General features: G+C 45.5%; 3 protein-coding genes and 1 pseudogene across 12 annotated transcripts in view; all 4 read right to left on the minus strand.

The window, feature by feature from the left end:
- Positions 1-345: 345 nt before the first annotated feature.
- Positions 346-1,482, minus strand: LOC136481974 (protein NRT1/ PTR FAMILY 5.6-like; annotated as a pseudogene).
- Positions 1,483-3,808: 2,326 nt separating this feature from the next.
- On the minus strand, positions 3,809-8,934 carry LOC136479960 (vegetative cell wall protein gp1-like). Its single transcript, XM_066477655.1, has 2 exons — positions 8,559-8,934; positions 3,809-4,359 (listed from the first exon to the last, which is right to left on the minus strand). The coding sequence occupies exons 1-2, from the start codon at positions 8,932-8,934 to the stop codon at positions 3,809-3,811; spliced, it is 927 nt and encodes a 308-aa protein (XP_066333752.1).
- On the minus strand, positions 4,952-6,060 carry LOC136483855 (transcription factor bHLH110-like). Its single transcript, XM_066481009.1, has 5 exons — positions 5,848-6,060; positions 5,603-5,691; positions 5,414-5,462; positions 5,236-5,283; positions 4,952-5,116 (listed from the first exon to the last, which is right to left on the minus strand). The coding sequence occupies exons 1-5, from the start codon at positions 6,058-6,060 to the stop codon at positions 4,952-4,954; spliced, it is 564 nt and encodes a 187-aa protein (XP_066337106.1).
- A 9,069-nt stretch (positions 8,935-18,003) lies between the features above and the next one.
- LOC136483740 (uncharacterized) overlaps positions 18,004-22,279 on the minus strand; it is a 52,487-nt gene continuing 48,211 nt past the window's right edge. For 9 of the 10 annotated variants that reach the window (XM_066480889.1, XM_066480890.1, XM_066480892.1 and 6 more), the window contains 2 exons: positions 20,634-20,708; positions 18,004-18,362 (listed from right to left, as the gene is read on the minus strand). In XM_066480889.1, the coding sequence (XP_066336986.1) occupies positions 18,281-18,362; positions 20,634-20,708 (157 nt within the window). In that variant the 3' untranslated portion in view covers positions 18,004-18,280. The remainder of the gene's footprint in view (positions 18,363-20,633; positions 20,709-22,279) is intronic. The other variant, XM_066480893.1, reaches the window with a different exon arrangement.

Below are 22,279 nucleotides of genomic sequence, written 5' to 3' on the forward strand. Positions count from 1 at the left end.
TGCCTGGCGCCCCTCGCCGGAGACAAGTCGAGCACACTAACTGCACACCAGGAACTCAGAAGAACACACACGAACTCGAGAGTGTTTTTGGAGCCGCGCACTACTTGCGACGTTTTTTTGACTCTATTGATATAAACGTACAATGTTTGAGCGCACTTCGCGCCACGACGCTGCACTCCCCATGACCTCCGACTGGACCGCGCCATCCCACGGTCGAGAGCACGTCGAGTACCTCCACTACTCTGCAGAAACTAAGAAAACGGGAGGCCACTGCATGAACGCAGCATGCATCTGGCTCCAACTAACTGACGCGCTCAACCTGGTTAGGATTGGGCTCTCCTTATTCTAATCTAGGCCGATAACTATGAGCTGGTCCAAGCTAGGATTACAACAGCCGAGGCTGCGCATGCCGTCGGGGACCTGCTCGTACAAGTACTCCTGCAGGCCCACCACCGCGAACGCGTCGCCCACGCCCATGATTACGAACTGCGGCACCAGCCACAGCACCGACGACACCGGCGCCGCCGCTCCACCGCCGCCGCCACGCCCAGCGCCACGGTCGAGAACGCCATGCCGACGCCGACGCGCTTCAGGATGCTGAGCCCGCGCTCGCCCCGCGTCGTCCCGGCACGGCGCCGGAACAGGCACGGCACCAGCGCCCTGTCGTAGACCGCCACCGTATCATGGCAACCGCGGACAGCGCGAACATGGACGCCGGAGGGAGCTCGAAGCCGAAGCGCGCGCCGCCCAGGCGCTTGTCCATCACGCTGCCCTGCTTGATGAAGAAGGTGGAGCCCTGCGCCGCCGTCATCTCGAAGTTGAGCGTCGACACCCAGATGGGCACCGTCGCCAGCATTAGCTTCGTCTCCTCCACCTCCGTCACCGTCGCCAGCCGCCACGCCCCGCTCGCGTCCTCGCCGGCGCCGCCGTGCTCCAGTATGGCCGCCCGGCCTGTCGAATAACCTGCATGTGTACGTACGAGCCACTATTGCATTAATTTTCCCTGGGAGCAACTGCATTTCGCGAGCGCTTTAGTTTAGTTGTTATGTTACCGAAGTCGGTCGGTGTGGCAAGCAGCCTCTTGTTGACACTCTGCGGCGGCTGGACCTCGTACAGCTCGGCGGCGTCGTCGGGAAGCCGGAGGCGCCTCTTCCTGAAGGCGGCGTGAGCGGGCTGCTGTCGGGCACCCTGTAGCGGTAGGTCCGTCGGGCGGCGAGGAAGACGGCGAGCGAGGCGGCCATGACGGCGGCCAGCACGAGGGTGGCGGCGCCCCAGCCGAGGCGGTCCTGCGCCTAGACGACGACGGTGACGCCGAGCAGGACGGTGCCCGCGCAGAGCGCGCATGCAGTTCCACCAGTTGAAGAAGGACATCTTCCGCGCCCCAGCTATAACACGTCGCGACTTCAGTTTCTCGCGCGGGAAGTCAGAGGTGCAATGCATGCAAGCGCCAGCGAGCCATCCATCGGCAGCAGCAACCAGCATCCAGGCATCTAGCACCAGCAGGTCACAACGCGTTCAGAAGCGGCCGCGGCGCCGTGATGCAAAGCAATTGGCCGGGTGCGTACGTTTCGATCTCTCGCCGGTTGACTGTATCCAGCAGCTGTTTGTTTCCTGCTCCCCTGTTCCAAATTACTATAAGATGGTCTGTCTTTTTTACCTACATAGATAGATGCATAGGTATTAACTAGCAAACATGCCCGCGCAATGCAACGGGAAACAAAAAAAAAACGCTATCAAATGTTCAACTTATTCGCTTCATGTTGCTACACTGCTGCAACGGCTGCAATAGTTTAAATTCATATAGGTGCTATTTTTTATGTTGAGTAGTTGTTGCACCAATCACAAACGAATGGGCTTGTTTTTATGAAAACAAGGATGGCAATGTCACATATCTATTTATGTTTTATCCTTTTTTATAAAAAAATAAAATTTGTACTTTATTTTATGATGAACATGGCATCCATAATATAAGTAAATATTAGCAATAATATGGCAATGTCTTATTACTTCATGTATTGAATTAGATATAACCTTGATATATTTTTTCTTTCGTTATAAGGCGTAAATATATTTACTCGTAAATATATCATAACTTTAGTTTTCATACTATTCATGTGTAGATAGAGTTAGATATCATGTTCTATGACTTCTTTTGAGGATCCACAAAAATATTTAATTTTAATATGTTATCAAAGTCAGCAATGATTAGTCATCATCGTATCAAGAATTGGTCTCTCTATTGATGAGTATGAAGTATGACCGATAAGTTTCTTGATTTCCACATGCCAGCCCTTGTCGAGAGTTGCTCTGGTATATATACGAACAACTTGGAGATTTACACTGGTATATGCGGACAACTTGGAGAAACATTTAATTGATTAGATTGGATGACAAACTACTCAAGATTTTAGTTTACAGTTTGATTAGTTAAGCCATCGGTCGATTCAAGTTGATTAGTTAAGTCATTGGTAGATTCATTTTATAATAATAATTTATTCCTCATCAAAATTAAGTGACAACTCAATGATAGAAATATTTATTTATTAGGTAATAGTCACAGTTTCGAGGACCTGTAATACTGTTTTATTATTTATTTTTTTTATCTTTATAAAAAAGCAGAGTTACATATACCAGAAAAGAAAAAAAAACAGAAAGGGAGGCACGGGACGCACACCCATAATCCACCAACGGGGGGAGCACTTTCCTTATTATTTATTTTTTATCTTTATAAAAAAAAGCAGAGTTACATATATCGGAAAATAAAAAACACAAAAAAAAACCGGAAAGGGAGGCACGGGACGCACACCCATAATCCACCAACGGGGGGAGCACTTTCCTTGAGACGGGACGTATGGACTACCGACGACTACGCAACACCTCCGAACGGGAGAAGAAACCGAGACGGAAAAAAGACAAACACGGACAGAACATATTTATGGGACGAAAATTTGATTTGATGGCAGAAATTTTGACACTTTTGTATTAGGTATAGATATAGATATATAGATATAGATTTGGTGCTCCCTACGGTTCGAATTGCCCGTCGTTTCTACAACTTCGAGACAAATTTGTGACGTCTTCTTCTCTAAATAATGGACGACATATTGTTTGCGCGGCTGGCATAGTCCTGATACTGGTTCCGAGGCCTGCTCTGTTGCTTTTGACGGTCGCTCCACGTTGACGTTGAGAGATTAGGGGGCAAACATGATTTTTAGTGATTATGACTCAATTCCTTGGCATGTCAACTACCCCTCCTTTCTTTTGATGAATCAGAACCCAGCCAACGAAAGACGGAACGAGCCAAACGGTTTTGCAAGTCATTCTATTTCATATAGAAACATTTTTTAGCGAAAAAGCAAATCCGGTATGTAGTAGATTTATCACTTTTTAAGTAAAAAAAAAAGACGCTCCAATATGCATAGATAGAAATATAAGAGGCAACAGAAGAGAACGTCCGGCCAAGACTTCAGATCTCGGCCCATTCCGAAACTGCTATTGACATTGAATCATTGAATGCTATGCGTTCTCCTTCTCGCTCTATCAGGGAAGAAAAAGAAGTACTGAATTTCTGATGAAGTGATGATCTATACTTTTCCTGGAATCGTCGAATGGATGATCGCAAGAACTTTAAACTTCTGGTCTGATTTTATTCATATCATAATCATGGCTCTTGAGCCTGATCAAATTAACACAAATCATAATTACTTTTACAGCGTATACGAATATCGATCGATCTCTCCTTTAGTTGAAACAATAATATAAAATTCCTCTCGTGTTATCCGGGCAAAAGCGCGCGCGCGCGCATGCGTCAGTTCTTGGGGTTCTGCTGCACCGTCGTCGCAGGGATGCCATCGCTGCCGTGCAAGGACGGCGGCGTCCACGGGTTTCTTGGACGTGGATGACGAGGCCACGGCCACGCCGGCATCGGCGGCGGGTGGAAAGGGAACGGCGGCAGCAGCGGCCAGTTGCCCCCGGGGTGCGGCCACGCGGGCACCGGCAGCGGGTGGAACGGGAACGGAGGCAGCGGCGGCCACTTGCCGCCCAGGCCGGGGTGCGGCCACGCCGGTGGGAACGGCGGCGGGTGGAATGGCGGCAGCGGCGGCCACGGGTTGTTCCCTAGGTGCGGCCACGCGGGGAGCGGCAGCGGGTGGAACGGGAACGGCGGCAGCAGCGGCCACTGGCCGGTGCCTGGGCGCGGCCACGGGAACGGCCAAGGCGGGCTCTGGCCGTGCGGGCTGTCGGCCGCCGGCGCACCTGGTGTGTACGGCTCCGGTCGTGGCGCGGGTGGCGAAACGTCCGGCTCCGGCTCCGGCTCCGGTGGCGCGTGGTGCCCGTGGTGCTTGGGCGGCGCCTTCGGGTCACTGGGTGAAAAACGCTTTGTTGGGACGGCCGCAGATCGTTGGTAAAGCGGCTCCGTCGGCCGCCCCTACCGTCTCTATATATTATGTATTTATAGGGACGGTTCTCAGATCGTCCTTACAAATTAATTTATAGGGGTGGATGGTGTTACTAGCCGCCCCTATAAATCGATTTATAGGTGCAGCTACGGTACCAACCGCCTCTACAGTATATTTTTTCGCTAAAAAAAATTAAATTTACAATTTAAATTCGACCCGAATATATATATATATATATATATATATATATATATATATATATATATATATATATATATAATTCAAATCAGGCATACTGAATCTACAAGTGCCGTCACAACTCAGGCATACTGAATCTACAAGTGCCGTCACAACTTGTTATATAATTCAAATCAGGCATACTATAATAATAACCTCAAAAAGCGCATGAGTAATTTTTATTTTTCTAAGTGAAATTGAGTTCTAACGCTGCAACTGAAGGCCTGATGACACCAGCCGGCAACCGTCGATGCCATGTCTGATGTCTCGTACTCCTACCCTCTACCAACTGAACCATGGCAGCATCCTCCGGCCGGCTACAGAGTGCCGAGGCAGCGCCAGTGATCCTCTGTGAAGGCCGCGTCGCGGTGGCGGAACGCGGCCTCGGCAGACACGAGCTGCACGACGGCCGGGGACAGCGGCGCCACGCACAGGCCTCGCCTGCGCAGATCCATCGCGCCGCCATCTTCCTCGTCTGTGTCCTGCCAACCACAGAAGCGATTCAAAGCTTTCAGTTTCAGCGCAGATCTTTCGTGTGAAGCACATTGAGAATTTAGACAAAAAGTCGCTTTATATGCTATATGATCCCGTAATCGGGTACCTGCTGTGACGCTGAAGAACTAAATTCAGGGTAGGAGGCGGTCAGAATCTGCAGAAAAAAATGATAGCGAAACGGTGACGGAAAAAAACCGTGAGTTGCTGCAAATTTGTTACTGCTCGTGTACAAGCGTCGCGTGACCATTCAGTAAGAAGCTGATGCAATGCAACATCTGGCTCACCTGGATCTGCTCGTGGAGATGCTTGATGCAGGTAGCTGCCTCGTGAGCACTGATCCGTATCGGTCTGCACACGCGGGTAGATCTTATTCAGGTTTCAGAGACACAAACGCTCTTCAGATTGGCTCATGCTATGCATGCAGATCACAAATAGGAATACACACACAGCATGGGCAGCAAAGGTCGACGAACTGCTGGAGCTTTACCTTGCCATACGGGGAGACGAGCTGCTGAAGCGCCGTGATTTTGTCCCCCAGCTTCTGGGTCCTCTTACATGGTGCCTGCACAAAGTATATAATAACCAAAAAAAAAGGAAAAAAAACATTCAGAATACAGAACGTTCAGGTGATGTTGATGTCCGGGATCAGGCAGGCATCGAAGCCAGCCTGTTGTGCATACAAACGGGGTTTACACGCGAACAAAACAACCTCGGTTACCTTCATCATAGACTGATTTCTTGTTGGTTTGGGATTGCACCGTTGGCCGTGCTGTGGACCTTGTGCTGTCGCTGGCGTCGTTGTCTTGAGCCTCTTTGATCCCCTGAGACGGCTGCCATCACCGGTCACCGTCTCCCCCGCTGCCGTCCATTTCATCGAGTAGTGCTGACAGAAACAGGCATGTCCAAGACGCAAACTTAATACTAGAACCATTAGCATGATACTAGAAGGTTTCAACTTGAACAATGTGAAGAGAATCACGAGTGCATACTGACAATCTACAAGTGCCGTCACAACTTGTTATTTCTCGTGAGGATGTGGTTCAAGTAATCAGGCATCCCAGAAGACATATAAACCAATCTCAACAAAGAAGATCCTAAATTTGATCACTATATATTATATAGGCATAGAAGACAATGAGGACAAATTGAAAATACAGAAGCAATATGTCAGTATCTCAAATGAGAGAAGCATAGAATTGGCAAGAGATTGTGCCCATTTCATAGAATAGAGAAGAGTTTGTTACAGGAACAAACTCATATATACATATGCTAGATGCTACTGATGATCTTCCAATCTAAGTTGCTTATGTCAAATACAACAATTCCAGTTTAGCATCTATGCAACTGGGATTTGTCCAGGCTCAAAACTAAGGACCTATGATGCATATGAAGCCATTAGCCATTATGTTCAAATGCAAAACAAACAGGGACTTGGAAAAATGGGAAAAATCAATATGGGCAAGATCTTAATTGAGTTTCAAAATATTCGAATTTGTGTAGAGACAGTGGTATGTCCTTAAAACTTTGGTGTTACTTTACGCAGGCTTTTTATGCAAGTATATATGCATTTTTAAGAAAGTATATTAGCCATTTTTTCAGAGCTCCTTCGAAAAAAAAATCATACATGGTGCTAACCTGCTAAACAGAGGAAACAGAGCTGTCCCTTGAAGCAGCCAATGGATCTCTGGAATGGAACTAACTAATCAATAAGATAAATCCCAGGAAAATGCACAGTCAGCTGAGACATAGAAAAGCAAGCGAAAAGTTCAACTCTAAACTAAATGCCCATAGCTACCGCCTCTATCATTATGTGTACCCAACCCCTATCATACTGGATCTCCCAACTGGAATGTAACGTTACTTGGTAGGTAGCAAACAAATATAACCATGAAGGGTAAAGTTCTGATAGGCTATACTTGCAGCAGTTGCACAAAGTGGGAAGATTAGACAAATGTATGCATCGATATATGTATGTACCATGTAACGCGATCGAAATGCTCTGGTTTCATGTTGCATTCCTGTTGTCCTGAGGTAAGATAAGTTTTATATTGGTACCCACAATAATCGTATATCTGTAATAATTTTCAGGTATTTTGTTCCGACCGCGTTAACATGTAGAGATGACATTACTGCTGAAAACATATTTAAATTACACATTTCATCTATTACATTCTGTTCTACATGATCTGCCCAAAAATCACAAGAAGTTGTACCCTGATCTAAAGACCCAAAAAATTGTTTTGGAATACAAACCGCAAGAAGCCAATCTTATGGAAAAAGGGCATCAGAAGGCACCTGCACACTTCTATCACCGGTACTTTCTCGGCGAACACCTTGAATATGGCACTTGGTCTTCCTCTAAGGCAATGCATCAAACACCTTGAGTGTGCCGTGTGGTCCATACATGTGAAGCATCAGCAGTGTCCACCAGCAGGTAGCGAGGAAGACGGGGAAATGAAAGATGGGGTTCAGGCTCACCGAGGATGATGCTAGTTGCTAGGTAAGACGGAATTATGGAACATGGAAAAACGTTGTAGTCTGATGCTATCTAATTAGCAGGGGGTGTGTGCGCTTAACCTGGGAGAGACAGTGAAGCGAATGCAGTCCAGAGTGCGACGTCGTCCACGAGCAGCGTTACCTGCAGGGGAGACAGCGGAAGTTACAGCCGTCAAGATTAGGCATGGTGGTGCAGTAGCGACTTGGGATCTGGATCGTGGTACCTCGGGCTGATGTGGGAGGCAATTCTTGCGACGGCATTTGGAGGGACAGGGGGAGAGAGGCCGTCGGCGTACTGTGCAGGGCCCGTCGCGGCCGGAAGCACCAGATCCAGCGTGCGAAAGCGCCCAGGCCGCCGCCTTGGGACAGCCGCAGCTGGGGCTTGGCCAGATCGCCACGCCGGGAGGGGGAGCGCCTATGGCAGGGCTGCCACGGTCGGGCGCCCGTGGCGCGAGGGCCGGCGGGCTGGCCGCGGCCAAGGGCCGGTGCGCCGGGTTCGGCCGTGCCGGGGGGTGCCGCCGCCGGAGGGGAGCCCGTGGGGACGGCCGGCGGCGGGGAGGCAAAACCCTAGGCTCCCCTGTTCGCTTCGGGAGGTCGCGTCGAGAGGGAGAGGGAGCGAAGAGGAGAGAAAGAGAGGGCGACGGGCGAGGCAAACCTGCTTAATATATTAGAATTTTATTGTCGGTTCGGCGGCCGGTGATTCAGCCGCCTCTATAAATGGACATAGCAAGAGCGGCTGGTATTACCAGCCACCTCTACAAATCCGACCCATTTGTAGAGGCGGCTCGTATCACCAGCCGCCCCTGCTGTTCTATTTGTAGGGGCGGCCGGCCTCTGGGCTCCCGAGTACGCAACTGTAGGGGCGGCTCCATCACTAGCCGCTCCTACAAAAAATTTGTCTCGTTGCTACAAAGCGTTTTTCACGTAGTGGGTGGTGGTGCTTGGATTTCGGTGGCGCTGCCTTCTCGTGGTCCTTGTGCTTGCTCTTCACGTGCTGCCGTGGGGGCCCGTCAACGGCGGCGGCGATAGGGGCGGACTCCGGAGTTCCCACTGGCGGGGCTGCAGCATCTGCAGCCGGCGGCTGCGGCTCTAGCACCGTCGCCAGCTCCGGGGCACCGGCCTGGCTGCCTTCCGGTGCATCGGCAAATGAGGAGGAGACCAGCAGTGACCTCGAGGATGCCACGCAGCATGGTGCAAGCAGCGCGATGGCGAGTGCCACCATGCATGACATCTTGACGACTGCTTCCGCATGCGTGGAAGCTCTTCTTGCTGCCATGTTGGCAGATCGCTTGGTTTTGCATTGGTGCATGGGGTGGCTATGCTTATATAGGCTACAATGTGTATGTAGTGTTGTGGGTTGGTAGGGTAAAAAAAGCTATTTACCTGTGGAATTTTAAGCTTCAACTGAGTTCGGTATTAGAACATTTTGTAGTGGTCCTCCTTTTTACCTGTCCAGTGCCGAATTCAAATGTTTTACATGGACAATGGGTTGTTGGCCAGTGTGCCCATGATTCGATGAAGGTGACTAGCATTATATGAAAGTTTAGGCAGGAGTCATTTTTCACTGCTCATGGTGGATCTCCATGATCTCTCTTTACCAATGATGTCTTGTATTCACCCATCAAAAAGATATATGTTCTGTTGTTCAGTGTGTAGCCACATATAGTGTCCATAATAACCGTAGCAAATCTAAGTGCCCTGTTTTTTTTTCTTGTGTGGTTGTCCTCCTAGTATACCAATAAAAGTTTTACAATCTGATTATGAAAGACTTAGTCATTCAAACTTTCCATCCTTCCACATTCAACGCATATATAGAATTTTGCGAGACTGACAACGATCTCATAAACTTTCTATGACAAGGCATGTGATCTGGTCCACGGCCAACCAGATGCACAAAGGTATCCCTATTGGGGCAGTTCGGCTGATGGTTTCTGCGGTTGATAAGTCCGCTGATGCTATTTTGTTGCGAGAGAAAAACACTGTACTATGGCTGATAAGCCGGGCTGATAAGTTCAAGCGAACAGGACGATTGTTGATGCCAAATCCGATCACACACAACAAAGGCTAGATCCTGGGTCACACATAGTCGAGATACGCCATAAAGGGAGTTCTAAATTAAACGGGTCATATACACTAGCAAATGCAGGTCGACCGGGCCAGTTTTACGCTTGTTCTTCATCCAAAGCATCCAAGAACACCTCTCAGAAAGACACGTCGGCGAGATGTACCACAGAGGTGTCCTAGTACACTAGGAAATCTCATTGAGAGAAGTGCTGGACAACAACGAGTTGGAAAAGCTAGGGTTTGGAGGTAAAAAGTAAATGTAGACTGATTTTGAGCAATTGGATAGATGTATCTCTCAATCGGCCATGATACTCTCATATAAATAGATATGGTGGTATTATCCCAGTAGGAAACTTATTTCACACGCGATTTACAAAATTCGCACTGAGATTGAATGAGTTTCCAAAGAAAATAAATCACAATTAGGGTCTTGAAGAGCCAAAACCGGCTTAGACCGGTTTAAAAAATAGCCTTCATGGCCCCCCTAGAAAAACTGGCCCAGGATGGTTCTAACTGTTGCTCAATCACCGATGCTCCAAACCAGCCTGGGGCCGTTTTCAAATTGGCCTAGACTTGTTTTCCTGAAATTTGTCAAATTTTGGCCCAAATCAAATCAAATTCGATCCTCTTTGTTTGCATATAATTCTCCAGTCCATCTCAAACTCTCCCAATCATATTTTGGTTGTCAACATATGTCACCCTATTTTCAAGCAAAGCATATGCAAGTTTGAAAACACATGACAACCATAGTAATGATGTGAGTTCATCAGCTATTTTTAGTCTAAATGCGATGTCTACATAGGCCATTCTGTTCTAAGGGTAATTGTGTATATTGACCATCTTTGAAGCAAATCTAGGCTCCTTGCTTGCTTTTCTTGCAATGAGCATGTTAAGGCCCTGTTTGGTTGGGCTTTTGGCTTTGGCTTTTGGCCCCAAAAGCCAAAAGCCCAACCAAAGGGGCTGCTTTTGGAGGGTGCTTTTTCAGAAGCAGTTGCTTTTCCGTAGTTCATTTTTGAAAGCTGGGTTGACCCTGCTTTTGGTTTTTGGCTTTCTGCTTTTCGAAATTGGTGGAATAAAAAACTCTTCCATAGTTGTTTCAAGAGAGATAAAGATAAAAGGTATATTTTATACTTGTTTAACCAAACAGCTTTCAGCTTTTCTACAGCTCACAGCCCACAGCAGCTTTTCCACAGCTCACAGCCCACAACAGCTTTTTCCCACAGCCACAGCTCAACCAAACACACCCTAAAACTTGCGCCATTGCATCTTGGTCAAACCTAGTGTCACCACTTTGGTTGGAAGTACTTGGAGTCTAGCTAGTTGCTCTCAACTTCATCACCATTTGCAACAACTTCTATCTCCAATTTCTGCATAGAGAATTGAAATAGATTTCAAACAATATTGACTTATCTATCTCCAATTCCACGGAGCTGATTGTAATAGATGTTTCCTTTGTGGCCTTCATGGGAACCTCCTTTTTCTTAGGCATATAATTTGCTTCAGAGAAGGCCGAACTTTTTTTTTATAGGCTGATTCACCAAATCGATCCTTTGCTTGGTATACTTGTTCATAAGTCGGTCAAAAGTTGATTTTGATTGCATATCTTTGCTAGAGATCTTGATTTTATTTGTCTTCCAAGTTTCAATCTCTAGATTCCTTGGTGTGCAGGTACGCAGGGTATTTGATCCACCTTAGTTAGGCCAATTTGAGAAATCAGCCTTGTTTTTGTCGTTCAACACCTTGAACAACAACAATATCACATTCTTTTTGCCTTTCCATGGGAGCTTTTGCTTGCCCCATGAGCCCAGAAGATTAGATGGTGATTTTAAAGTTCTCCCAACTATCAATGGACTTCTCAAGCACGACTTCGTGGCCTGAGATCTTCTCATTCTTGCATCTTCACTAGGATTACCAATTATCACATTTTTTCTAGTAGTGGATTCAGCTTGATCAGGCCACACCAAGACAATAGGATTTTTTTCTCAACTCATTGATTGGGAAGGGCATTATGTTGATTTGTATCCCTGATAGACTCAATCGTCCTTCATTAATAGCCGGTTGGACTTGCCGCCAAAACGCATTGAAGTCATTAGTAGCATGAGAAGTGGAAGTATGCCACTTACAATATACATGACGCTTCAACTCATCAAGTGGTGGCAAAGGATGTGACAATTTAATGTATCTGTTTTCAACAACTCATCAAAGATGCGATAGCACTCGGATACATCAAATGTAAAATTCATCTCCTCTTGCCCATTCTTGTGAATCGGCTCGAGGAAAGAGCAAGAAAATGATTTAGCTTGTGCTGGCCAAATAGATTCAGCAACAAAACATTCTTTAATTTTATGGTCCGAGCTATCCGAAAAATACTTAACTAGGTGCATACCCCGTGCGTTGCTACACGAACAGCAGTGACGCCAGCATCGCCATGAGTAGCAGCGACAGCTTCGTTTTCTCCATCGAGGGCTGATCTGTTCAAGGGCATATTTTTTTAGGGGGTTCAGTGCATATTTTTCTGCCACGTGGCAAGTTAGGACCTACAGTGTATGTTGATGGTCATTAAACTCCAAATCTAACAATCAACTATTGCATAAATTGACATGAAATGAATCATAAACCATAGTCATAATGCATATTTCTAACCAGTTCCACGAGTTTTGGTGCTCTCACTTGTCTTGCAGGATATTTAATTTTTCACCAAGCAAAACAATCTCAAATGGATATTTAGAGTGCACCATTGCAAAGAGCTCGTCGAGATGATCAAAATGGATATAGTATTTGCTATAATTGGAGCACCGAGGAATTAGATATTAAATTTGCAAATTAAAAAGGAGTGCTCACGTCATTGCCGACGTCAGCGCCCCAAAGTCAACGAGGCAGCAGGCCCCAGGCAGCCAGGCGCCTCGACAGGCAAGGCGGGGCCCAGCTGTCCCCACACAGGGGAACCCGCGACCCATCCAGCCAACGGGACGGCGACACGCGGCGCCAAGGCAGCACACGCGCGCGTCCACGCGGACGGGGGCGAGGCCGCTCAGCCAGCAGGGGCACGTGGCGGGCCTGGAGAGGCCACCCGGCCGGGTTGGCAGCGTGAGCGCGGGCGGGAGCGGCTGGATCGCTCGGGTCGGCAGGTCCAACTGCCCAGAAAGGCCTGTTTCAGCCCAGAGAACACAAAACAGCGACTGTGTCATCGGTTCACCTCCGGTTCAGGGCCCAAATGGCTGGTTCTTCACCGGTTTTCTGCGCAGGTCGGTGCGAAACTAAGTTACCGACCTGACCAGGTCAATTGTGGCCATGTGGCGCAAGGAGATTGGCTTGGGGAAACTTGGACTTGAATCTTACTCCATCCTGGAGTAGCCCCTACTCTTCCTACCCCTATAAAAGGACGCCCATACCTCCTCCAGAGGCACACCTACCTACCTATGCTCTAGAGCTTCATATTTTCATACACTTTGTAATAGTGTCCCTCTAGGTGGCTCTCACCTAGTTGTATTAGAGAATATAGAGAGGAGAGGAGAGAGCTAAGGAGGAGCCGGGTCCGTCAGATCCTCCTCGACTTTGTACCTCTACGGATCTGACTCATCTTTGAGTAATATCAAGGTTCTTCTTATGGTAATTCTAAGTTTTCTATTTAATTTAGTTCTATTCTTACTTTACTTTGCGTACGGGATCTCCGCTCGCATCGAGTGCTATAGTTATAGATCGTGGTGTCTAGGCTAGTGTTTACCTGATTTTGCGTCCAATCCCACGGTTAGTTGTGGTAGCCCAGAGGTGACAGCTCTATCAGGCCTTTGTAGTCCACCACGTTCAGATTGGTGTTTTTGTAGAGCTTTAGGCAGCCTTCCCTCGACTACTGTTTTTTACCTCCTTTGAGGGTCGTAAAGGTACTGTTAGTCCAAAGTAAGTATAGTAAGCCTGATCCTAAGTTATCTATTTTATCTTAGGAAAACCATAGAAAACCCCTCTCTACCCACAAAAATATTTTATCTTATCTTTCCTTGGACGTTCTTGATCCGTTGCTAGTTCACTTTCGCGTTCCCCGTGGAAATCGATACCTTGGAATACTCCCGGGTGAAAGCTATAGCTGTATCCATGCGCTTGCGGATTTTTTGTGTGCGTTAACAAATACCAACAAGCTTTTCTGGCGACGTTGCCGGGGAACGGTAGCTGTTCTAGGATCGAACCAAGTTCGCTCGTGTATCCCTTTATCTTTTACAACCACCTTTACCACATGGACTCCACACCTATCATTAATTTTTCGGCTCCTAAGGGCAAATCATTGGAGCCTCCACTATCCTCACAACCTATCCTGACATCTGGCTATGAACTTTGTCTTGCTTTCATAGCCATGGTTCGGGAGCAATCCTTATCTGGGCAAGAAGACAAAAATCCTTATACCCACCTTTAGGAATTTGAGCAACTGTGTTCTTGCCTAACTATTTCTGGCATGACACAAGAGACCATTAAATGAAAATTGTTTCCGTTCTCCCTTTTAGGAAGAGCAAAACAATGGTACGCTCATACTATAGGAAACGTAAATGGAAATTGGGATGAACTTCAAGACAAATTTTGTCTTGCTTTCTTCCCTCTTTCCCAAATTGCTGCTCTTGTTATAGAAGTTATTACCTTTCAACAGAAAGAGAAGGAGACATTAGGAGCAGTCTGGGCTAGGTTCATAAGCCTTATCAACTCCGGCCCAAACCTTTCCTTGCCTGACCACGTCCTTCTACATCACTTCCATCTTGGCCTTAGCAAGGAAGCTGCTTTGCACCTCGACATATCTTCTGGAGGTTCGTTCGCGCACAAAACCATTAGTGAGGGGAATGCCATTCTTGAGAAAATCCTTGAAAACACCCCTTACACTGGCATTTTTGATGAGTTTCCTAAAGAAGAAGAAGAAGTCGAACCAAGCCCCAACCAACAAGAGGAGGCACACGCAACCGAATCTGAAATTCCTTCAAATTCTTATGATTTGGTTGCCAAAGAACCTCCCATTGAGGGAACACAATATGTTTTGGAGGATGATGAACCCCATCCTTCTATGTTCCCTTTGAATTCAAGGAAGATCTTTTTGAAGATTTTGAAAATGCCTTGAATTTACCTGTACAAGTGAAGCCTCTGGTGCACTCTGCACCATCTGAGGATGACGATAGTCCACATAATGATTCCTTCCTTTTGGAACACATCAAAGGACTCTCGGCCATCATGAGTCGTGAGTGGTTGGCAGAAATGGAGTTATCCACCGAGGCAGCCTGAATCATTGCCCCCTCAGATGTTCTATCTTGCATCCTAAAGAAACCACCATAGAGGTTCACTATAGTCCTACCGTTAGGATGAATGTCATTTCAAAGGCTTTGGCTGAAAAACTTTGCCCCAACGAGGCCTTGATCCCATCACATAAGATTTTGAGAATTCCTTCTAGAGTTACTCTTGAAAGTTATGGGGTCATGAGATCAATTCTTTTACGAGTAAGAGGCTCCGAGTATCGCTTAGATTTTCATATCAATGATATTTCAGACAAGTCTCTCTTGATTGGTGTACCTTTAGGGACACTCTTTCGAGAATGACCAAAACAGGGTCTCTTAAATTTAAAGCTGGGAAATTCTACTATCGTCATTCCGCTTGCTCGCTCAAACAACGCGATAGTAGAACCCAAGCCCGAACAAGACCCCGTTGAGAATGTCTTAATGGCATCTCTAGAAGACATGGCCCAACCAACTCTCAATGATGAACACTTCATTCAAAAAGGGGAAGAGCTGGCAGAGCCTGTCGAGCTAGACCAAATGGAGGTGCCATCACAACCCTTAATTGAGCTAAAACCCATTTCCTTCAGGCTTGAAATATGTCTTTCTCAATAACAACCGAGAAACTCCTATCATCATAAGTGACAAGCTTTCTGAAGAAGAAACCAGTAAACTTGTCACTGTCCTAGAAAGACATAAATCGGTCATAGGCTACTCACTCCAAGACCTCAAAGGGATTAGTCCCACTCTCTGCACTCATTGTATCCCTATCGATCCTGATTCTTCACCATCGAGGGAACCACAATGGAGGCTTAAACACCATGCGAGAAGTTGTTAAGAAAGAGGCCCTCAAACTTTTGCTCACGGGGATTATCTACCCCGTGCCATATAGTGAGTGGGTTAGCCCTGTCCAAGTTGTGCCAAAGAAAGGAGCAATGACGGTCGTTGGGAATGAGAAGAATGAACTCATTCCTCAATGAACTGACACCGGGTGGCGGATGTGCATTGACTACCGAAAACTTAACAAGGCCACTAAGAAGGACCACTTCCCGTTGCCGTTCATTGACAAGATCTTAGAACGCCTTGCGAACCATTCCTTCTTCTGTTTCCCCGATGATCAAAGTAAGACTACTTTCACATGCCTGTATGAAACTTACGCATACCGACGAATGTCGTTTGGGTTATGTAATGCTCCAGCTTCCTTTCAACGGTGCATGATGTCTATTTTCTCTGACATGATTGAGAAAATCATGGAGGTGTTCATGGATGACTTTACCGTACATGGCAAAACCTCCATTGATTGTTTGGAGAATTTAGATAAAGTCTTACAACGGTGCGAAGAAAAGCACTTAAACCTAAACCTGGAGAGGCCACCTAGCCGGGTTGGCAACACAAGCACGGGCGGGAGTGGCTAGACCGCTCGGGTCGCCCGGTCCAACTGCCCAGAAAGGCCTGTTTCAGCCCAAAGAACACAAAACAGTGATTGTGTCATTGGTTCACCTCCGGTTCAAGGCCCAAATGGCCAGTTCTTCACCAGTTTTCTTCGTAGGTCGGTGGAAGTTACCGACCTCACAAGGTCGGTTGTGGCCAGGTGGCGCAAGGAGATTGGCTTGGGGAATCTTGGACTTGAATATTACTCCATCCTAGAGTAGCCCCTACTCTTCCTACCCCTATAAAAGGATCCCCTACCTCCTCCAGGAGGCACACCTACATACCTACGCTCTAGAGCTTCATATTTTCATACATTTTGTAGCAGTGTCCCTCTAGGTGGCTTTCACCTAGTTGTATTATTGAATATAGAGAGGAGAGGAGAGAGCTAAGGAGGAGGCGGGTCCGTCGGATCCTCCTCGACTTTGTACCTCTACGGATCTGACTCATCTTTGAGTAATATCCAGGTTCTTCTTGTGGTAATTCTAAGTTTTCAATTTAATTAAGTTCAGTTCTTACTTTACTTTGCTTACGGGATCTCCGCTCGCATCGAGTGCTCTAGTTATAGATCGTGACTAGAGTAGTAATCATTAGCGTGGACGTGGTATCTAGGCTAGTGTTTACCTGAGTTTGCGCCCAATCCCACGGTTAGTTGTGGTAGCCCCAGAGGTGACAGCTCTGTCAGACCTTTGTAGTCCACCATGTTCGGATTGGTGTTTTTGTAGAGCTTTAGACAGCCTTCCCTCGACTACTCTTTCTCACCTCATTCGAGGGTCGAAAAGGTACTGTTGCTCCAAAGTAAGTATAGTAAGCTTGATCCTTAGTTATCTAGTTTATCTTGGAAAAACCTTAGAAAACCCGTATCTAGCTAAAAAACATTTTATCTTATCTTTCCTTGGTCGTTCTTGATCCGTTGCTAGTTCATTTTGCATTCCTGTGGAAATCGATACCTTGGAATACTCACGGGTGAAAGCTACAGCGGTATCCGTGCGCTTGCGGATTTTTCTGTGTGCGTTAATAAATACCAACAGTGCATATTTAACAAGTTTATGTACCCAGAAATACATTTTCAAAGTTTAGGGGTCTAAATGACACCCCATGACAAGTTCTAGAGCGTCCCATGCATTTAACTCATTTTTTTCCTATAAGTTTGATGAAGATAAACTTTCCACTAAAATTGTAGATCTTGATTGAATCTACAATTTTGTAGTTAATAAGTTTTTTTTTATTTCAATCTGTTTACAATCCCAAAATTTTGTTTTAACTTCTCATATTTTGAAATTTAAATTAGAATTTTCAAACAACCTTAGATATTTACATGGTTTATACCAAAGTTGTAATTCTAAATACAATCTATATCTTTGTAATTGACAAGTTATTTATCCAAAGTGGTTTAGAGTCACAAATGTGTGTTTTTAAGTTCTTAGATTTTAAAATTCAAAATTTAGAATTTCCAAATGACCTTAAATATTGTTCACATGGTTAATACCAAAGTTGTAATAGTCAACCCAATCTCCTAGTTTACAGTTGATTTTTTTTATTTGAAGTTGTTTAGAGTCTTAAAAATTTGGTTTATGTTGTCATATTTTGAGATTCAAAATTTAAAACAATCTTAGACGATGAGACGTTCTATGCAAGAGTTATAGTGGTTGATAAGAATTAAAACTTTATAGTTGAAACCCTTTTCATTTAAGATCATTTAGTTACAAGAATATCCAATACAAGATTACAAAATGTTGATAAAAATGATTGTGTGCTATATTGAGTTGTGTGTGAAGGTGATAGGTTTGTTGAATCTTGAAAGACACTCTTTTTTTTTTTTTTTGCTTTTTGGGTTTCTGGAAACCAATAATAAAAACAGACATCTTAACCCAACCATCTGTCTTTGAAAATATTTCCTGTACTAGTGGGCCCTAAAGCTGATCAGCTCTTGCCCGGATGGCTAGTTAGCGCTGGCCAATCAATTTCAACCATTTCTATCCTGTCGTCAAATCCAATCACAAGCCTGCATAGTAAAATGTCACAGATTAGAGGTATGATAATGAAATTAGTAAGAATAATAATAATAATGTACCAAACTTTCAAAATGAGCAAAAACGAATCATGAATATAATTCTAACAATTACACATATTTTATAGTATATACATGTGTTAGGTTAACAAGATAATGAAATAATTTTTAAGATTAGAGAATTTTAGAAAAAAGATGCACATCCACTTTCCCTGAAGTTAATTTTGCGCAGTTATGCGTATCCATCTTCTTTCCCCACCAAGTAACATAGTTGTTGGCTTGGCTTTGAAACGATAGATAGTAGCTTGATTAAGGCTTTACTTTAGCACAACTTCTTCAGCGGTTTCAATGAAGCTATTTTTTTGCCAAACGAGTTCTCTGTCAACGCTCTACTTCACTTCGCTCAAAAAACAAGCTCTTCGAAGCCAGGATCGACTACAGGAGCAAAACAATTGGCTTCCCTAGCTCCTTCATCCATGCGCGTGGGCCCTTCACAAATGGCCCCTCTCCATGTGGGCACGAGGTGGACGACGATTGGGGCACGACAAACAGCTGCCAGCGTAAGGCGCGGGTGGACAATGGGCTTCGTGCGAGGCAGGGTGAGGGAAGAGGAGGCGACACACGGACAATGGCGGGCTCTTCCGTGCGGGCGCAGATGGATGGTAGGCTCCTCCATGAACTCCGACAACCATGAGCCTTAGGTCGGCCCAAGGCGTTAGGGCACGATGATCGAAGCAGGCAGAGGCACTCGAGCACCGGCGGCCAAGCGGATATGACAGAAGGGAAGAATGAAGAAATAGAAGAGAAAAAACAGAAAGGCATTATGGTAATTTCATATTCTATCTACCATAAGAAGCTATTTTATTAAAAGTTTTACTAAAATAGCTTCAGCTCTGTCACTGAAGTTGCTCGTGGAGCTGAAGCCAAAAAAAAAATCCTGCCCTGCCCCACCAGTGAAACAGAGCTACCAAACAAGTCCTAATAAATAAATTTATATTGTTCAAATTTAGTATATTGATTTCTGGGTACATTTTATTAAAAAATTTCCCCAACCACAATCTAGAGCACTGATTCCACTACTTAAAGGTCCCAGTGTTGGAGCATCTAAGATGGCAACAAATGTGCCATTTATAGAAGTGCCACACTGCCATGCAGCGTTTCTCTCTACTGTTGTCCATTTGGGGGTTTCATTTATATTCTTAAATAGCAAACATGTTCCTGCGTGGCAACGGGACATGTAGTTTGTTGCGTGGTGCACGTACCAATAACAATAAGCTAGCTATTTTTTTAATTTAATTGGATTTGGCCAAACCTTAAATCAAATTATTACAATGCAAAATAAATGCTATAAGAGCATCTCCCAGAGTTCCCTAAATCCCTTCATAATCCTTGGCTTTTAGCCAGATGAGAAAAAACCTCTCTCCAACAACTCATAATCCATCCTCCTAATCTTTTAGACCTCCACGTCTGGCCGGAGGATGCCCTCATTAGACCTCCACGTCTCTTTTCTTGCAGGGACTGCGGCTGCCCTCAGCCGGCAGAGGCTGCTCTCTAGCCTGTTGTGGCCGAGCCACTACCGTGGGGATGAAGGCTATGATCAAAGTTCAGGGGATGCTGCAGTTGATTGTGACCAGAGATGAACACAGACAAGTTCAGCTAGCTGCTTGGCGGGGGTGATCTGTCAGAGCAATGGCGCAGAGGAGGTTGAGGCCTTGGTGTGAAGGGGCGGACTTTTGCTAGCAGCTGAGTGGTATAGAGATTGAGCTATTCTAGAGACTGATTGCAGGAGTATAACTGGCATATTCTTGTAACCAGATTCTCAGCGTCACGGATGAAGGCAGGGCATTCTTGAGATGACGATGTTCAAGCATAATGAATTGAAAAGAGAGAACAATTGTGCGCATGAAGTTGCACAACTGACAAAGGGAAATAGACATATCCTGCAGTATGGCGTTTGCATTTTCCAGTTTTTGCGCTCGAGAATGTGAAACTGTTCTTGAGTAATATATCAGAGCTCTCCTTTCATGGCAAAAAAGAGTAGCGTTGTAAATAAAGGACACTGATTGTGGCAGCCTCACTTCTAGCAGGCCAACCTTATATTCTGACTTATATGAAAGCCTCTGGACATCTTGATTGAATGTGAATACTTTCTATGATGATTTATCTTATGTTTGTGATTTCAATTACTGATTTTGTCAAGGCGACATGATCATTAACAGTAAAGCCTTGATAAAATAAAGGATATAGAAGTTAATTTATGAGTACCTTTTTATGCGCTCTGTGTCTATGAATCCAAAACCTTGAATGGAACCGTCACCAAAAGAAAGTGTTTTCTCAAGCCTGACAAATTCAGAAGCACATCATTAGGATAATTTGTTTTGTATTGAGAAAAAAATAGATTGCCAATAATTAGGTAGGAATTCATATATATTGTTACGGATTAGTAAATGAACTACAAAAGTAGTAGTAAGAACAAGAATGGTAACGAAGTTTTTAGGTTGAATCGATAGGTGCATGTAACCCTTTTTTAATCTCACACTTGGCTCTAGGGACTTGTATTAATCAAGGAGAGCTCAGCTTAGTCACGAGCTACCACATGTCTTACATTATCGGGAAGATCATCTACCCAAAACATCGAGTGACCCGTGTCCCAACCCATGCCTAACTTACCTAGCTCGTACGCAGACAAGTTACATGATCTTGGAACATTAGAAACTCTAGAACATAGGAAGTGATCAAGCAAAAGCTCACGAATATCCCTAACAACATCCCACTTGGTTCTAGGTCTCTCTCATTGGACTGTATCGCTTCTCGAAGCTGGCATGAATCAGTCTCTATCTGAATGTGAGAATGTGCAGTGGCAGACAAGCCAAGGCAGACTTCGATTTTGAACCTGCGCGTGTGTGACACGATGAAGACGTGCTGAGCCTCACCGATCGTATGGAAGGGTTCCAGAACAGCATCCCATCGCGGACGAGAGCGTCAAGGGCTCTTCGAGGAGCCGCCAAGCGGGCGCCAGCAAAGGGGACCCACCTTGGAGAAAGTGATACTATTTGACACGCAGGGAAAAATTCCTTTTGGTCAGGCATACGTTCGTATTAGCTACGTACATTCATGATCGTGACTTTCTGATCAGAAGTAGCCTGCATCAGTTTGGAGATGTTCAGATTTCTTTCCTTGAGCATGATAAGGCGTGGAACAATCATACTTTGACCCTGAACCACAAGGTCTGGCTTAAGCCTTGTTCGGTTCCTTTGGATTGATGGCTTGGAACCATTCCAAATTGGAATGGTTCACAATCCAACCTGGAGTGGTTCCAGACTTCCAGGTGATCAATCCAAAGAAACCGAACAGGGCCTTATGCTTATTGGGTTTCTGTTAGATTTTTGGTCTCAGCCTAATCTTGAGAAGGTGATTGGCTCTTTTGTTAAATTGATGGTCCGGGAAGACCATAATCATTTGGTTAGAGTTCTAGTAAAAGCTAAAGTGGTCGATTTGAAGGATGTGCCTTGGTTCATTCTGCTTACAGAAGCAGATGATTTTGAAGGGGAATCCTGGACAGCCCAATGCGAGATTCTCCAAACTCACATGCTTGATGCAGCCCCTCCAACCTAAAGATCCAGATGATGTTAATGCTCAGTTCTTTTACTTCTTTGATTTTGGAATGACTGGGCAGGGGCCACAAGGTCCTCCACTTGGAGCAGTAGGTGATCAAGCTGATCAAGATCCCCCTGTTAATGAACAACACCATGGGGGTGAATGGCCTGGGACTCTGGCCTCATGCACTGGCTAATAGCTTGATTAATGAGCATTGTAATCTGAATGACCTACCTTCTCTTCTTGAACCCAATGAAGCTTTTTTGGAGCTGAATGGTATCCCTGAGTTGGCACCTTTACAACAAGTGATAGAG

The sequence above is a fragment of the Miscanthus floridulus genome, chromosome 9, assembly GCF_019320115.1.
Source record: "Miscanthus floridulus cultivar M001 chromosome 9, ASM1932011v1, whole genome shotgun sequence".
NCBI lineage: Eukaryota > Viridiplantae > Streptophyta > Magnoliopsida > Poales > Poaceae > Miscanthus > Miscanthus floridulus.

Excerpts from the sequence above, each read along its gene's own strand:
- LOC136483855 (XM_066481009.1), bottom strand. The coding sequence starts at position 6,060 with ATGGTTCTAGTATTAAGTTTGCGTCTTGGACATGCCTGTTTCTGTCAG. Across the intron at positions 5,692-5,847 it reads GAAATCAGTCTATGATGAAG|GCACCATGTAAGAGGACCCA; the intron begins GTAACCGAGGTT and ends TACTTTGTGCAG. Across the intron at positions 5,463-5,602 it reads GGCAAGGTAAAGCTCCAGCA|TGCTCACGAGGCAGCTACCT; the intron begins GTTCGTCGACCT and ends GATACGGATCAG.
- LOC136479960 (XM_066477655.1), bottom strand. The coding sequence starts at position 8,934 with ATGCACCAATGCAAAACCAAGCGATCTGCCAACATGGCAGCAAGAAGA. Across the intron at positions 4,360-8,558 it reads ACCGAAATCCAAGCACCACC|ACCCGAAGGCGCCGCCCAAG; the intron begins ACCCACTACGTG and ends TTTCACCCAGTG.